General features: G+C 42.8%; 1 protein-coding gene across 1 annotated transcript; it reads right to left on the bottom strand.

Annotated features, from left to right (window-relative positions):
• Positions 1-456: 456 nt before the first annotated feature.
• LOC104145675 (heat shock factor protein 3) lies at positions 457-17,906 on the bottom strand. Its single transcript, XM_068956687.1, has 13 exons — positions 17,702-17,906; positions 15,376-15,484; positions 13,212-13,339; positions 10,284-10,408; positions 9,387-9,462; positions 8,571-8,632; positions 8,017-8,098; positions 7,588-7,721; positions 6,502-6,747; positions 5,498-5,603; positions 4,899-4,964; positions 3,635-3,701; positions 457-3,077 (listed from the first exon to the last, which is right to left on the bottom strand). Exons 1-13 carry the CDS (start codon positions 17,819-17,821, stop codon positions 2,746-2,748), a joined length of 1,653 nt encoding a protein of 550 aa, XP_068812788.1. The 5' UTR covers positions 17,822-17,906; the 3' UTR covers positions 457-2,745.
• Positions 17,907-18,199: the final 293 nt, after the last annotated feature.

The raw sequence follows: 18,199 nt of genomic DNA, 5'->3' as shown, positions 1-18,199 counted from the left end.
CAACTATGGAGCCTTCTACTACAAGTCCTTTTCTCAGTAGTGTCACACCACAGTATTTTAGGGTTTTACAACACCACTTAGGAAAACCACTTAATATTAAAGTCCCCTCACTGCTTAGATCTGAAGGCTGGCACCCAGCAAGCTACCCACATATAGGCAAATGCACAAACTCCCAAATTCAGCCAAGCCCTATGCTCTGTGGCAGTCATTCCCATAAGCTTTGATTCTGTGGCATGTTGAATATGGGTTAAAAATAAATCTAATCTTCCATATTCCTCAGGCTGACAGCTCCAAAACCAGGTGCCAGGCTAACCTGGCACTTCAGTTATTTTCAAGTCAGCAGCAGCTGCATAAGGAGACCCCTTGAAAAGCATTGAAGCTCTCCTAGTAACCTGGTTTGGGAAATGTATTAGCACACACAGGAACACACAAAATAGAACATACAAGAAACAGTACTGGTTTTGCAATCCATGAGTTTAATTTCTTTAACTTGTGGGTTTTGTTTTTTGTTTTTTAAAATCTCTTCCTATTTAGCCTTCCCCTTTCTATTGCAATCTTTGTTAGTAAGCTTGCGTAAATATATACTTTTCCTAGTCCAATACGTAAACCAGGCACAGCAGCAAAAGTTTCTATTTGCAGTTTTCTTAAGTCTTGTTTCCTAACTTCTTAAGAGAGAAAGTGAGTTTAAAAAACTATTAGGTAATTAGATCAAATATCTGATGGTGAGATGCAGTGCAATAAGATGACTCCATCAGCAGAGAACATGACGGGAATCCATACGCTTCAATCTAACCTGTTCAGGAAACGGAAGTTGCAGAAGATCAGCCTGTCACAGAACTTTGCTGTGTGCAATTTGTTCAAAACAGCACAGGAAAAGGTCTATTTTTCACTCTTTTACTCTTGGAAAAATTGAGGTCTTTGGGAAAAAGACGCCCTCTCCCCACCCCCAAATCCACAGAACCCAAGACAGATGCACAATTTATTCATCTCCCTCTCTCCCCTTAGCTCAGGAAAAACCTAGACCATTCAGCCCTTTCTTTCAAGAAGAAAAAGCAAGCAAAACAAAGACTATAAATAGCTAGGATAGGATATACTTAACAAAAGGCAATGGAAAACATACAAACATGAAGGGCCACACAGATGAAGAACAGCTACAGTACAGAAGTATGAGAATAAAACAGCACTGTGAAGGTGTTGTGTGTATACAAACACTCAGCAGCAACATCCTCCTCCACAACTCAAAGATATGACAATGAAATGAAGTGCAAATCTGATTCAGCCAGTCCAGCATAGATAACACGCATTATCCAAAATGCTTCAGTGTAACAAAATAGCTTGGATTCTTGAACATAAAAGGAATTAAAATCTCTTGTTTCAGAAATTTTATAGAATTTAGCCTGTAAATAGCCTGAATTCCTAAAACTAAAAAAATGTTCAAGTAATTTCACGGGTAGGAATATCACATGGTATTACACAGCTGGTTTTCTACCTGTCTCCAGACTCCTCCTAGCCCCAACAGTTTTGCATCACTAGGACAAATTTCAGGCTTGTGTGTGCTAGTGATAGACAGCTACACATTTGGTATTTGTTAAGGAACACTTCCTGTTCCACTGAAAAGCAGGGGCTAAGGGCTGATGTCTGTATTACAGCTGCTAATAAAAAATCAGGAGAACAGCATAGGAGGAAATTTTGGGGAAAGACTTTCTTTCTAAGCAAACACTATTTTTTGCAATTTACTTTCAAGGGATTTAATCTCACAGTTCATAAATTTATCATTATGATCCCACCAGCAGAAAACGCAGGAAAGTCCCATGCTCATACAGGGTTAGGTAAACAAGTAGCAATTGCACGCAGAAGAGACATCTCAATGTGTTGTCCTATGTCAATGCAAATCGCTCCATTACTCCTTTTTCTTTGCTCTTGTTTCAATGCCAGCTGCTGGACTTTGCTAAGCATCTCCTGAATTGGTTCATTTCAAAGTTACCAAGAACAAGTGACCTGTGTGCTAAGTGCAAGTTATCCTAGAAGAACTGCCATGCAATGTGCATGAGAAATCAGCTGTATGCAAGGTGGAAAGCACTTCCTACCATAACACCTAAAATTCGTGGCAATGGACATGTGTCAGCATGTTAAAAAGTAATATTCCACAGTTAAAATGTCATTTTCCATAGGAAAAACGTTGCCAGTACCTAGGAGCAAGTCTAGGAGTAGGAAAGTGATCTAAGCGGATGCAAACATTTGTAGCCACAAACTACTAAAAAAAAGAAATCTCAAACTTAAAAAAACCCTAAAAACAACAGAAGTCACACAATTTGAAACAGTAGACAAGCCACCTCTTGAAACAGGCTCTCAGAAAGAGTAAAACCCATGTTTAAAATATTACATACCATGTTACTATCCAGCTAATAAAAAAAACAGCCAAACTTTACAAACAGGATACAAACAGATTTCCTCTTGCAGTAAGAATATCAGATAAAAACAGTTACAGAATACATTGCAATATGTTTACAATGAGCTTGTTCTTTCCTCCTCCCAATGCCTTCAGTCCTATTAGTTCTTGTTTTGACCTCGTTTTCAGCTTTTCCAGGCTTGCTCTCTGCTTGCAGAAAGAGTACCTTCTTTTTTCTATACCAAATATGAAACCCAGGAGGCAGGAGAGGAGAGAGAAGATGAAACTTCTCACTGATACATTTATCTTTGTTACCTATTTTACATCACTAAGCCAGTTATAGATATTATGCGAGTTCAAGAAGGTTCTATCTCAGAGGCCTCTTCTATAAAGTTAGCAACAGGACTGAGCAGCAAGAGGGGAAACAGTTTATACTCTCCATTCCCATCCTCTGAGAGGAGAGGTGGATCGCCCGTTCCCAGAGCATCAAGAGGCTCAGCCTGGTTTGCTGGAGCTGCTAGTGGCAAGACGGTTTCACTACCTGCTCTCCATCCTCCTTCAGGTTTCTCCTCTAGGGGGGCCAGTAGAAGGTCTTTAGGATCCTCTGTCTTCCCTGCAGCTTCGCCTGAGGGTAGTTCTTCAAATAATGAAAGCAGAGGATTGGCCTTGTACTGTATCAGCTGCATATCTGAGGGAAAACAAACATCTTAAACTCCAGACTCCTATGACACATACATGAAGGCGCTTGTTCAAGGCAAGGAAAACTGTAGAGGCTGCTTCAAAAATTCATTCACTGAAGAAAACTGTACAACTGTGCTCTGACAGACTACATTCACAGCGGCAAGAGTCTAAAGACTGCAGCTAAGGCTCAATTTCTGAAGCACGCTTCAAGCCACCAATACACATGGCATGCAATGACAGCATTCAAGTAGCAAAATGAGGAGCACTGCATTTGTGGGGTTTTGTAGCCCACATAGGAGACACTTCTGCCATGAGATCTGCTGTTGTTCCCTATTGTGGCACTCTGCCACATGTAAGAACAGGGGAACAATTAATGCATCTATGGAGTATGGAATGGAACGGGTAAGACTGAGGCACAGCTCCATGAAAATCAATGGTATCTCCCAGTCTTCACATAAACAGAAGGAAGTAAGCCGTATTACGGGCCAGAAAAACTCATTTAAGAACATAACAATTTTGGAAGAGTTTGGAACTGCTACAGCTCTCAGATTCCTTCCTGCCCACCTTTGTTTCCTGCTGTTTCTCTCTCACGTGCTCCCAGATCTTCAGTGCTGTCTGCCAAGTTTGCAATCTGAAGCAAAATGTACACAGAATAAGGCAAATGCTTAACAAGCCCGCCCCCCCCCCCCCCCCCACAAGTCTACTGACTGGCTAACAAAATTAAACGTGAAAGGAGGAGAGAAAACGAAGAAAACGGTTGGCCAACGCAAACTTCTGACTCCACAAGCCCATTATCATCCACAAGGACCAGCAAATAGGAATTCTTAGAAGAAGGCATGCTGAAACACAAACAAACTTACTAAAGCCAAACAAGCTTCTGACTAGCAAGTCTTTTTTTTTTTTTTTTTTTTAAACACCTTTCAAACTAGAACCCTTATTATAGTCTGTCCTGTTGGAACAGCACAGTTAAACATGATTTCATCAATATAATTAAATTTTGCAAGCACTGCTTGAACACAGCAGCATTCTACCTCAGTTGCGATCTAAGCTCTTCTGACAGGGAGGTTCAGTCCTAGTATTATTTCAGGACTATAAAACAAACCAATAACACTTGCAAGGGTTTTCTGTAACATGAGACAATTTTAGGTACTAGAACAAGAAAGGGAACTTGCAGAGAACTTTTGTGTGCCCCCTGAGGAAACGCCATATAGCTATGCTCAGAATAAATACAACGTACTGCATTATACTTTTTCCTTTAATACTTTCCCTTCAGTCTTCAAATAGACTGAATACATACAATCTCCTTTAAAATATAGTCTCAAACCTAGTTATCACTTTGCAGAAAGACATCCTGGGACTCTCTGATGCTTGGAGAAACAAGCTAAGAAACTGTACTCACACACTTGGAACAAAAAAATGACAAGATTTTCCTAGCCTCCTCATTCTCAGTAGAGGGTACAGAAGTAACAGTTAAGAATAAAAAGGCTCCTCAATACAGACAGCTAAATGAACAGACACCAGTTTGTTTCCCTTTTCCTTATGTGTTCAGACATAGTATTTAGAAAGCAAAGAACATGCTATTTAAACTGTCACTTTGCTTTGAATGAATGTTCAGCATACTGAGTATATTACTGTGCCTAGGGACATAAGACTTAAAAGTTTTGAGAATTCTCTTAAAATATATATGCCAGCAGTGACAACTGAAAACATTAGGACAGCTGGATTAGAGAAAAGAGCAGTTTCATCCTGTGCTATCAATCAGTCCCTGAAATTTAGCTCTTGATATCATATTAATCCTCCCCATTACAGAAAAGAATCTCATTCTTACATTTTCCATACCAGAGGAAGTTTCCATCAAATTCATATCCAGGGCTGGCAGCTCAGGATTATATGTCTGAAAGTAAAAAGCAGATCATATATAGCAGCATGTGTCTTATTATAAAGCTCTTAAAACAGAGCCTCAGAGAGATCCTGACAGGACAGCAGGATCTGGCAGATCACTCCAACCATCCACTAAAGCACAGAGAAAGTAGCTCTCCTCCACAGGCCTACAGCAAGGTACTTTAAACCTGAGACGGAAAAATCGATGCTCACAGAAGAGAAGGGCACCACATTTGTCAGTAATTCCAGGGATATGGCTGCAATAGGGATATGACAGTATGCGAAAAGGCTTAAGAGAAAACAGTTCAAAAAGTGTTTTGAGTCATACACAACAGAAATACTATAAGAACTGGAAAAGGTTCTCATACTAACTTGTACTTTGTCAGACTCCTAGGACGACTATGTACCATTCTATCCAAAATTATCTACTTTTCAATATTTTCCTCCCTCTTGCCCATTACAGCATGGAATAAATCAGTAAAGAAAATTTATAATACAATCTAATTAGTATCTTTCAGGAATCAGAATACATTAAAAGACACTCACATCACTGAAAGCTTCAGAACCAAGGTTATACTGCTTCCCAGATAGCATTGCCTGGAGCTCTTCAAGGCTGGCGTCAATGCAATTTAGAAAATCCTGAATTTCTTCTCTAAAAAGACAACATGATACTATATGATGAGAAACAGTCAGCAGTCAGGGCCTTTTTTTTGCACCACAATGTAGACAAACTCCTGGAAATGATCTGCTAACTTCTTGATTATTACAGCTGTTGGGGTAAAAGGAGAGCCAAACTGATACAGCAAGGAGTGCTCACAACGCAGAACAGGTTATTGCTAAGTACAAGAAACTGCATTCCCATACTACTTTTCATGGTCTGACTATTTGCAGAACAGGTACAATGAAGGAAGGCCATCTGAACAACAAGCATACTAGTAACTATCATATGTATGGAAGGAACAACTGCTTTTTTGATATTTCCTCCCTCATTTTAATATCTTCTGAACGGTCTCAGATCCCAGCCTGTATATTACTCTCTGTTTAAGCTATGGTCCAATGGCTTTCACCTTGGGACAACACATGATAAGCAAAGGGCTGGAAGCAATCTGTATCTAAAGGAACGCTATCTTCTTCGGTAACGTGAGTAACCGGATCATTGCGTGTTTTAACTGTTTCTCAGGACAGCAGGCAGGACATAAGAGATAAGTGGAGAGAAGCTACATATGTAGCCCCGATATCAAGTTTCTCACTGTGCTGCAAGCTATCTCCTATACTTCAATACTTACCTACAAACAATATACAATTCCAAGCTATTCCCCCATATTTTGCAATGTCAGTGAGGCAGAATAGCATCAGGCCTTCAGATTGCACTGAGTACAGTGATAACGTTATCTCAGCTATTCCTACTTGAAGTTTAAAAAAGCTAATTTACTATGTTCTCCTAAACACATCCTCTAAAATTTTGACACAGAAGCATTTATAACAGAGATACCACAGGATGATGACTTTATAAAACAGTTTCCAGAAAAAGAGTATAATGATCTACAAACCTGTCCAGTAAAGGATCATTTTGGTTTCCAGAGTTGTTTTCATTCAAGATGGAGTCAATCATTGACACAGGGTCTTCTGGAGCATTAGCTTGTGCAGTATGGAGCTCCACAGCATCATTTCCTGTTTCACTGGATTTGTTAGCATCGTTTATCGGAACTGCAGGGATAGGTTCCGCACAATTTAACTCAACCGGCTGTGATACTTGACAGATAGGTAAGCCAGGATCCGGAGCTGTCTGTGTCTCTCTATAAAATATGACAGACGTTTCATATAGTAAGACACCCCTGGAAACAAGATGCAGGAGAATTCACCAACTGTACTGCTCCTCATTCCAAGTTTAGTATCTCAACTCTTAATACCTAATAAGGTCAAGTCCATCAAGGGTTCAAATAATCAACTGGTCTTTTGAAAGAGAAGGAAAAGACCCTCCTAATAGCAGATGAAGAATCACTTATTACAGCTTACATGGAGAGACATATCAGGGCAGAACATCGCATTTTGCCAGACTAAAGAGTGCATCAGAGGTGCATGGGCATGTGGTGGGAGGGAAATTCATCACACCATATCCCTCAAAATAAAAGATTCCAAGTTGGTCCGTATTCGACTCTGCGTATTGATAACCAAATAAGTTTTTACAAGGATCTGAGGCCACACAAAAGAATGTTTCCCCTTCAGTTGCACTTAGCATAATGACATCAAGAGTAGTACTTGAACTGGAGACTATTAGTCTGGATTTGCTTATTAGTAAACTACACATGCATTCAGGTCCCTGTTCAGTCAAAAAGTTAAACATGCTTATTTGTTAAGCAGGAAGAAAAGCCTGACCAAATTAAACTCCAAGTGTCAATCAGCTTGCTAAGACTACAGACACTCTCAGAGAGACATGAACTCTTAAAAAGCTTTGCTGACCATGGCCAATGCTGCATGCATGCTGCAAAAAGGCAGCCTACAAAGAGGCCCGTCGTGCAGACACAGTAAAAAAATGCAGAGCAGCTGTTTCCCATTATTCATACTGGTCACTTACACTAAACATGACTACTTAGTTAATGACTTAAGCACAAATACTTCATCATCCTTATGCATACCTGGCTCTGCCACTCGTGTGGGCCAGAGCAAGGAGTCCATCAGTGGCATTATCCAGAGTGTCAGTGATATCTCGAATGATGAGACCTGTACTGTTTCCATCTTCACCATCCAAATTATGTTCAGAAAAAGTCATCTGCAGGATACAGCAAACCAAATGAATACACCAAAATTCTGACTGCTTTGGCGTAGAATCTGCACTCCTCTGGCAGCTTTTCTTCCCCATTAAAATTTCATCTATGCCAAGTTGTATGGATTGCATGATTATGCAGATAGGGTAATGCTTGAAACGTGTCCAATTCAAAATGGAGCGCATTCGATTACAAGACCAGGATAATAACAGTTGTAAGGAAGACTAGGGGGCGGGAGGGAAGAACACCAATGCATAGCAACCTGTCCACCCCAGTGTTTCATCTCCTGGGAAGACTTACTGCTTGGCCACTCTCCACAGGTATGCGAACATACTGACGACTGTATTTGGAAGGTGAAGCACCTGCAGCATCTGTTAGAGACCTGAGATGAAAAATGGCTTTAGTCCATACTTCAGTAATAAAAAGCTGTAACAATGCCAAGTAAGTGCAGTAACAGCAAGAACTACTATATTTCCACTTCTAAGAAACCTTGCTTTTTGAAATTGTTCTCATTATAGGTAGTGCAGATGTATTACATTCTAAACATGCTTTTTGTTTTATAAAAAAAATCAGTTACGCTTGCACTTTTTAAAAGAATTACTCTTTCCGGCCCTTCAAAATTTAAAGTTTAGTATATCTTCTCTTCCGATGCTATTTTTTAGTTATAAACAAGAGGAAATCTTCATTTCATGCTTTTTTCCACTTCCCTCAGCGTTCTCAAATTTAAATGAAAGAACATAAATGATAAAAATATTCTTTCTGTACTTTAAGTATGCTGCTTCTAGAAGTTGATTTGTCCGCATAATGCACATCCAACACTAACTCCAACACTTTGTGAGCTAGCCAGTAATTACCTTTTTCTTTTGACCCCAACAATATAGTTTCCATGCATCAAACTTAGTATAAATTGAAGAATCTAAAAAGAAAACAACAAAAAAGCGATCAACACAGCAATCCTAATATTAAATTATTAATTCAGACTGAATTCAGGCTTTCGTGCAAAGTTATGTAGTTATGTGATTGAAATTAATAAGTAAATTAAATCTCCATTTGTGTTCATGTCTTAAAAACAAAAGGATAGTTACAAATGGCATTGAAAAGTTATCCCACTTGGACAGATTTTTTTTTTTTAATCTAACACCACAAGTCACTACAGAAGATGCCAGACCAGAAACAGCTGAGAGAGAAACCAGAGAAAATTTGATCCAGTGCAACACCACCTATAGTTTCTGGGTTCCAAGTTGACTTCTTGAGCGGTCAAAGTCTGTCATGGTCAGAGATCTTTCACAGACTCCATTCCATGTGCCTGCCATCTCTCTTTTCACGTTCCTACTACCACTCACTGCCTCCAGTCCCACGCTTACCCCAGGCCCAGTGCTGCAGTCTTTCAAAAACTTGGTTTACTGATTTCTCTCCAAATAATCTAGCCTCACTGAGCTTTCAGTCACACTGAAATCCTTCTCCCTAAGACTTTTCCTTAGCATTTGGCTTGTGATTCTTTGTTTCTCTACTTCTTGGACACTTAGGAACTGTCAACATTTTTTCCTATGCCGCATTAATATAGCCTGTTCAGCTCTGTGTCATTAGTCATTCTACATAAGCAAAGAATGCCATCAAGTATCACAGAGGCAGGAATAAGGATGGTAGCACTGAAGATGCTGCAATGGTACCTTAGACAGCAGCTTCTGTTGTTGACTGTGCTTCTGCCTTAGAACTGCCACTTCTTTCCACAGGGCCTTATTTTCTCTGCAATGCAGAATAAATCAGAAGACAGAGGATGAACAGAATTTACTTTATATGCTCTAGTTCCACAGCTTTCAAACTTTCACAGTACCTTGCAGGACCAACAGCAACATTCCTTCTGTGGGTGACTAACAATCAGTTAATCAAATTCACCAGCTCTGGGTTAAAATAACTCCATGTTCTACCAGGTAGGACCAAACACTCACTAATAAGGACTTTCTCATCCTCTGCTGCTCCACCAACAATCCTGACATGAGGTATTCATTCAAAACTCCAAAGCCTTAGAATAAGGACTTGGTGTTTAGAAGCAGGCTAAGCATAACACAGATCACTGCAGAAGTTTCAAAAGTATTAAGGAAAAAAAAAAAAGAGGGAGTGAAGGTATCTCCTGAGCTTTGGTTGATAGCTGCTCGCATGCCAACGATCACAGTCAATTCCCAGCGCTCATACAAAAAGGATCTGAAGGAACACAGATGAGGACATACAAAGTCCACTTCCAATTAAAAAGAAAACCAATCACTAACTCCCCCTCACTGCATCTAACCCTGTTTTGTGCTTAGAACAGAAAATGCTTTGGTCCCCCTAAAGAACAACTACAGATGTTGGAAACCAAAATGAAATCTCAAGATAGTCAACAAGCGCTCAGTCTTAATTGCTGGTCTGTTACTGAATTATGAAAACAAGATTCAGAATGCTGTGTGGAGTGGAACAGGTATTCCTGGAAAAAATACAACTTTATCTGTTTTCATTTCAAATGAAACCCACATTTAGAGCCAGGCTCCATTAGATAGCAACCGCTTTCAATACATAAACAGACAGTCTACCTCTTCATATTAGCCAGTCTGACATCCATGTTGTTCTGCTGCTCTCTCATTTCCTGGACCTCAGAGAGAACTTTGTGTAAATCCTCTGTACAGACCTTGAGATCTTCAGTTCTTACTGCAGATACCTAAAACAGGATCAGGTTACATATGCTTTACTAAGGACTGTGCCTTGTATACTCCCTTCTAAAGGAGCTGTAGTTAGCTTGCAGACAAACAGGACCAGACTTCATTAAAAGATTAGGTAAGATTATATGATTTTTACGTATCACAAAACATCACAATTGTTACAGATGCAGTCCTCAGTAGAGTCTCAGCTGTATGAAGAAAAACAGCATGTCAGTGAGCATATGACAATAGCACTTGGAGCGTACAGACAGTATATGCACCATTGTATTTCATGCTAAAAATGCATTACTAATCCAAAATGGCCTTCCCTAAGTGGTTCTGTCTGATAGGTCTGGTGAAAGCTTGCCCCCTTGTGTCAAAGGGTAAGTCACCAGTCATAAAATGCAGAAGCTGCTTGTGCAGTAATAACATGATAGTCACATCCCTCTTAAGCATGGGTAAAATTCTCAGCACAGGGCTCACAAGTTTCCATTAAATTAACAGAAAACAAACATATGGGTCTAATTAGATGCATCCTACTTGACTGAAAATTTGTCCCACGCCACCTGAACTGCAGATTCCTATATTGTCATTTCCGTTATTATCACTCCACCGAGTGACATTCCAAAATTATGAAGGCTTGTCTCCAGACAGTCAGAGCCCAAATTGCTTTTCTGCCCACAGCAGAATCTATCATTGCTGGTCCTGCAAACGTTGGTGAAAGATTCATTAGAAAGCAAAAAGCTCACTTTCTCCTCCCTGCAACACTTCTACATTCAGAACTTTCTATTTCCTTCAATAACTTTTTCTGAGATGCTGGCACCGATAGCTAATACACAATTCAAGATTTTTAAAAAGATAAGTCTGGTGCATCACCTATCTGAGCTATATGTTCATGTTTTGTGGACATAACTTCAAAAATCTTGTAGCCAGACACTAACCATAATTGAACCAGCTGGGGCTGGACTAGGCAACTGCCAGAGGTCCCTTTCAACCTATGTTATTCTCCAATTCTACTTATTTTTTATTAGGTCCCAAGAGGGAAGCAGAAGCATCTGGGATTAGCCCTCTGAAGTGTCAGATAGCTTGCAGGCAGGCTGACTCACAGATCCCCTTTTCAAGAAAAATAGGCTGGACAGAAATCAACCTACCTTGTTATAAAATAACATCCCATCACTTCACAATGAAGCAGAACAGAATTATTAGTTATTTCTGTGGAGCAATTACATAACAGCTTTCCTAATATATTTCAATGTTACAAAGGATGGCTTGAATGCCCTGATTGTTCTTCTCTGTGTCCATGCTCTTTGATGTCTTGCTATTTGTTGCAGATGGTCAGGTACATACTCTGTACCCCAAATGAATTCATGACTGTCTTTCCTCTTCAAGGTACCACCTCTACAAGGAAGCCACCAAAAAGATGCAGACAGCACACAGAAGTTTCAAATGCAGTCAGCCTGCATCTAAAAAAACAGCCAATCCAGTAAAACATTCCACCAGAGTATCAGGAACTGCTCTCTTTAGAGTCTATAGCTAAGGAGGGTGTCAAGACCGATGCACAGCAGCAGGGATCCTAGAGCTAACAGTAAAAGGGAGTTTAACTTAAGGAAATCCTGCCTGCAAATTTTAATTCCTGTTGGGGGTTTGAAAGCCAGTTTACAGCAAGTGCTGAAATTTGACTCCATTGTAGACTTTAAAAGAGCAGAGAAAACCGATGGAGGTTTTAGGCATTGCAAAAATCACCAACAATTCCTGTGCAACAAAAAATATGTTTACCAGCCTACTCAACAGTTCCACGAGAAAGTCCTTGGCACTAAAACAAAGGTTTTATCTTCCATTTAGACTACTCCACCCAATTTAACACTCCTGGGATACATGCTGCCATACATAATGTCATCAGCTGACTGTCCCAACATAGCAAGGTGTGCAAGCCAAGACAAGTTAGCAATTACAGCATCTGGGAAGAGAACAGGCCCGAGTCAGAGCAGCAACTGTATAACTATATTTGATCAACTGTGATTCTGAGCACAGAGGGCTCAGTGAAGGATCAATCAAAACACAATTGTGACTCTCCAGCTAATCCTCAAGCCTACACTGTGCTTTTATTAACTTGGGCAACGTAGCCACCACATTATGATATTCTGCAGAAAAGACCCTGCAGTTCAAATGTCAGCATGATATAACATGATCGTCTCCTCTGGCAGCTGGGATATCATGACTTGTAACAAGCAAATAAAGGATAAATACCTGTGCCAAAACAGGTCAGACAAGGCCTGAACTTACAAGAGAAAACTGGAAAGCCCTAATAAACGTGCAGCTTAGTGGCAACACAGTTGTGGGGGAACAACATAGTTTACACAAACTTGCCCAAATGAACTGATTTCTGCCACCTTTGCTCTTTTGTCAATGAGCATCAAATGGGAGTGTATTTCTTTTCCTTCTTTCACTCTATGATCCTTTCCAATTCTGCTTTGCCAGCAAAATTGAAGACTACATTAAGCTGTAATTGTGTGCGAGAACTCTGCATGCAAGAGCATCTACTTTGATAGCTGTAAAGACTGTGGTCTTCCTCCTATGCATTGCCAAACAATGGCAGGGTGTGTTCTGTCTAAGAGCTGATGTGAGGAGGCCAAGCCAAGCCTTAAGCCTGGCATTCAGAAAAGAGCTACAAGGCTGTGTGTCAGCAAGCTTTTGATGGTACTTTGGTTCACGTGAATTATTGGCTTTAAAGTGTTTGAGATCCCCCCCCCCCCCGACTTGTTCCACATAAGCTACTTTTGTGAGAAAAAAAAAATCCAATTAAATACATTCTTAAGATTATACCTTGCGCTTGATGTTTTCCAGTAAGTGTGCCTTCCCTTGCTTGAAGAAAGGGTGCTGGAACTCAATGACCGAACTTTTCTCTACTGTAATCATACCATTTTCCAGAGCAATCACTTTCCTGAACCCATCTGTGGAGAGGGATTTAAAAAAGTCACTTCTTTCAATATAAAGCTGACTGTTACAACACACAGCTAAAGAAAACCCAGAAGGTACTGAAATACCTGCAGTAATAGTTACTGGGAATAGGAACTATGAAAAAGTGGCTACATAGTTTTTCTTTGGTGCTCAAACATTTCAGCTGCTCTGATTTTCACAGCCGGGAAATATATCTACAGTTTTGCCAAATGATCTTGCAGAGAATGAAAGCAAAGGCTGTACGAACAGCATGCACGGCAAAGGCTTATTACTACTATTCTAAGGCAAGAGAGCAATGTCCAAACAATCACAGAAGTTAGTCAGAAGGGAGATTTATTAGGACATCTGGAACAAAACCTTGTCCCGATGGAAGGAGTGGAACTTTGCATCTTCCTTTTCATGCCTATAATCCCAAGCAGCTATACAACAAAATGAACGTTATGTACCACCAGGGTCTACAGAACAATTTAAGGAAGAGAATTATATCTCAGCCTATGCAAACATATACACACACAATCCTCTTTCCATACCACTCAGACTGCCTGCATGAAATAAGACATTGCAAGCTCTGTTTCCACCACTGCTCTAAATACCACAGGGTAGATGCAAAATACAGTTGACAAAGCAAGCCATATCTCTCCTCATTGAAGTTTTTAACATAGTTAATGTATTCCAGTTTCACTGCATCTTGGCATCACTATCATTAGACAACTTTATTCAAACCTAGGATAGACCAAGCAGGAAAAGAAGTCTTCCATGGTACTGCACATCTTTACAGGAATATTTGGATTTTAGCTTTTAATCTTGCTATAAGACAATTGCTTTTTTATATTATCCATTGACATTCAGGCACTGGAATCTCAACACTTGACACAAACAATAGCATCCCCCCTAGGCTAAGAGTCTAAACAATCACTTCTTTGTGTCTGAGATGGAATCTAAACAGGCATGAGCTAGAGAGACTAGACAAATTCACTTGGCCAAGGATCTCCACCTCTTCTCAACAATTCCCTGCAACTAAGCCATAGTATCCACTGCTGTAAATTAACTTACTTTAGCAAAGCTTTATGACAAATTGTACCCTTCTTTCCTTTCAAGGAGGAGCATAAACATAATTGAAACACATTTCTAGCCTAATGAAACAGGAGGAATTTTGAAAAAAGGTAAGAGATTTTATTTGTACTGAATAGAGTAAAGACATACAGAATATATACAGCTAGTTGGTTGGTGAAATATCCAACTTAGCTCCCTAAGAGTTATAGTTCAGACCTAGAGCATCTTTCAGATCCTTTCCTTTCCTGAAAAGGACTTGCTTAGTCACTTAATCCCTCTCACCTCAAATGGACGTTCTAAATAAGATAACCATTTTCTATGCAGTTTTCACCTTCACTTGGCCCACAAAATATCTACGGCAAAGCAATTATTTCTGCTGTGTGTTGCAGTCCTGCATGTTGTACTGTGTCTTTGAATTACCATCTCACTCCAGTTTATTTGCCTGTGCAAGTTGTACATTTTCAGTATTATATAACAAATACTACATCATGCTCAGAAGTAGAGCACAGAAAACAAATGAAAAACTTGGTCCAGCTCTATCCATCAGTATGACTAAGCTTGTTTCAACACAGCAACGCGTGCAACAGCATGATCTAGGTACTTTTTTTCCATATACTAGATGCATGGGTGTAGATATGGCCTTTGTTCTTCCAAACATGCACAAATTTGCTATTAATTTCTCATTACCGTTAACACCACCACTGGAGCCCACTGAACTACCTAAGCTTTACGTACCAACACATGAAACAATATTTTATTGTGATTGCTCAAAAAGACTCAGAGCTGAAATACTGAAAACAAAGACTAAGCCAAGTTCTGCTGTTATTTTCTTTTGCAAAGTAAGGTCAGGACCAGAATTCAGGTTTTCAGGGATGAAAGATCTGCCAAGCAAATTGCTTTGATTAAAGAAATACAAATTGATGCTAAGCAGCAACGAACTTGGCAAAAAGAATACATGAAAACAATTGATGCTTACACATATTAAGCTGGCGTATGAAGCTGGAGATATTGTTGTGTTTGAAGTATTTGGGAAGTAGCTCCTTAGCAAACCTCTGCTCATCCAGAATGCAGAAGTTCTCACCATTCTAGAAAATAAACCAAAGTCACATTTAGAGAACAAGCACAGTATTTCTAAAGCTAATAATATGTCAAGATATAAATTGACAGAGACAGTTCCTACAACAGGAAAGTGCAAAACATTTAGTGAAAGAATTGCCTGCATGGGCATTTCTGAGTACTAAGGACTGTAGTAAAAAGTTTGAACCCAAAGAGATAGTTACGTGGAACATTCTTATTGAATAGGGGCCTTCTTTTTTTAAAAAAAAAAAAGAACAAAACCACACTTAAGTTTTGAGCTTAAGCCAAAGAAAAATGAAAAAAAACCCCACACGTATCTGCTTCTCTCTTGGTTCCCAGGAAACATAAATATTGCTCAAACACACTGGAATTCATGCCACTAGAGGGCTTATATCTCCCTTGATCAGAGTTTGACTACCTCCTGACAAGGTTCTTCCATTGTGTGCACTATGTCACCACTAAAAATAACCAAGTATCATTGGAGAGTTACTAAAAGTTCAGACAACAGAACTCAGCAGTGGAAAAGGTTAACTACGATATAGTTCCAGATTCACCACACTCTCAAGCTCAAATTTCCTGGAACTAGGTAGGTATTTCTGAGATTTCTACACTATTCACAAAGAAGAAAAATATTAAGTCTCTCTTCATCTTTGTCTTTGTAAAGGCCAAACATCTGGAAAAAAGCGGATGAAAACTGAGCATTTAAAAATTAGACTAAAATAAACACCATCTGTGTTTGTCTCTGATGTCTTGCTAGTCTGCCTGTGTTCATAATATTATACGCCTGAAGGCACACAAGACCAGCAAGGCTTATTTTCCCAATCTCAGGAAGAAGAGGAAAGTTAATTACTTTTTAAAGAGTCTTTTCTCCTGGGTGTCACCACTTTTAGATAATTATATATAATTTGAGAGTATTCTAATGTGTTACTCCGCAATGTAGGATCACTTTAAGCTGTTCTGCTTGTTTACTTTTAATCGTACAAACAGTTGCAGCAAGGGCTCTCCTGTAGCAACGCAGCTTAAGAGTGAAGTATCAGCAGAAAAGCCAACATGCATACTATCCAACGCCAGTCCATTTTAAGTAGACATGCCCTCACATGCTCCTTTATGTATATCAGTATATCAACATGCTATCTCTATTGAAACACTATGCAGCACACTGCTACGTTTGCTAAAGACAGACAGGCATGTTGGGGATGACCCACTGCCCAGATCAGGCCTACACACGCACCCGCTCTCTACGCGCCCAGATCTGTCTGCTCCACAGCAAGCGCAACAAGCCCGCTCCCTGACCGCTCCACGCGCACCCGTGCGTCCCCCAGGGCCCTGCCCACACCACACTCACCTCGGGCCCCATTACCACCTGCAGCTCTACCGCAGCCCCCCACTGCGCTCCCCAGTGAACATCGCTCTACAGCTTTCTCCCCCTTCCTCGCTAGCCTCGTGGCAGAACCACCTCCCCTCCCCTCCCCTCAGCCCCCGGCACACCGAAGCGCCAAACACTGCAGACCCCCCCTTCCCTCAGCTCCCCCACCGCCCCCTCCAGGCGCCCCTGCACGACCCCCTGCGCCCTGCCCTCAGCACCCCTCCAGCCCCCCAGCCGAGCCCTCACCCCCATGAGCCCCCCGGGCCGCCCCCCCCAGCGCGCCCAGCACAACCCCCTCGCCCTTCTGCCTCTTCCAGCACCCCCACGCCACCGCCTCCGGCCCAGCCAGGGCCCTCCCGGCCCTCCCCCCCCGCCCTGCCCCAGGGCCCCCACGGCAGAGCCCCCCCTCCCCCAGGCCCCAGGCCCCCCACCCGGCACGGCCCCCCTCCCCCAGGCCCCCCACGCAGCACAGCCCCCCTCCCCTCCCGCCCTGCCCCAAACCCCACTCCCCTCGCCCTGCCCCAGCCCCCCCACCCAGCACAGCCCCCCTCCCCACTCCCCTCGCCCTGCCCCTACCCCCCCACCCAGCACAGCCCCCCTCCCCTCCCCTCCCCTCCCGCCCTGCCCCAAGCCCCACTCCCCTCGCCCTGCCCCAGCCCCCCCACCCAGCACAGCCCCCCTCCCCACTCCCCTCGCCCTCCCCCAGGCCCCCCACCCAGCACAGCCCCCCTCCCCTCCCCTCCCGCCCTGCCCCAAACCCCACTCCCCTCGCCCTGCCCCAGCCCCTCCACCCAGCACAGCCCCCCTCCCTCCCCTCCCGCCCTGCCCCAGGCCCAGGCCCAGGCCGCGGCGCCCTCACCCTGCTCCAGCAGATCACGGCGTCGCTCTGCGGATCCTCCACGAGGGTCCAGAGCTTGGCCAAGAAGCCGGGCACCGGGGCGGCGCCGGGGGCGCCGGGCAGCGCCGACCCTTCCCTCATCCCGGGGCGCGGCCGGGCCGGGCAGGGTCGCGCTCCCGCGACGCGCAGCGACCAGGGGCGGCCGGCGGCGGCCGTGACGCAGCGGAGGGGCGGTGCCTCCGCCGCGGAGAGCGCTCCCATTGGCTGGTGCCGCGAGGCCCCGCCCCCGGCCGCTCCGCGCGTGACTCTTGTTGTGCCCCGGCCGCGCGGCGGGGGGGGGAGCGCGGGCCTCGCGAGGAGCGCTGGTGACGTCACCGGAATGCCTTTAAAGGGCCCGCGCGCGGCCCTGGGCAAGGGGCGCAGGCGCGGAGCGGGGCGCGCGGTGAGCGGCCGCCAGGCGCCCCGCAGGTAGGTGGACGGGGGCGGACGGGGCGGCGCCCGCCGGGCGCGCGCGCGCGC

The sequence above is a fragment of the Struthio camelus genome, chromosome 11 (genome assembly GCF_040807025.1).
Source record: "Struthio camelus isolate bStrCam1 chromosome 11, bStrCam1.hap1, whole genome shotgun sequence".
Classification (NCBI taxonomy): domain Eukaryota; kingdom Metazoa; phylum Chordata; class Aves; order Struthioniformes; family Struthionidae; genus Struthio; species Struthio camelus.
Note: the sequence above shows the minus strand (reverse complement) of the source record. Positions and strands in the feature narration are given on the sequence as shown.

Coding starts and splice junctions, on each gene's coding strand:
- LOC104145675 (XM_068956687.1), bottom strand. CDS start 17,821: ATGAGGGAAGGGTCGGCGCTGCCCGGCGCCCCCGGCGCCGCCCCGGTG. Junction 6,748..7,587: donor CACACGAGTGGCAGAGCCAG/GTATGCATAAGG, acceptor CATATTTTATAG/AGAGACACAGACAGCTCCGG. Junction 3,702..4,898: donor CTTCCTCTGGTATGGAAAAT/GTAAGAATGAGA, acceptor ATTTTGCTTCAG/ATTGCAAACTTGGCAGACAG.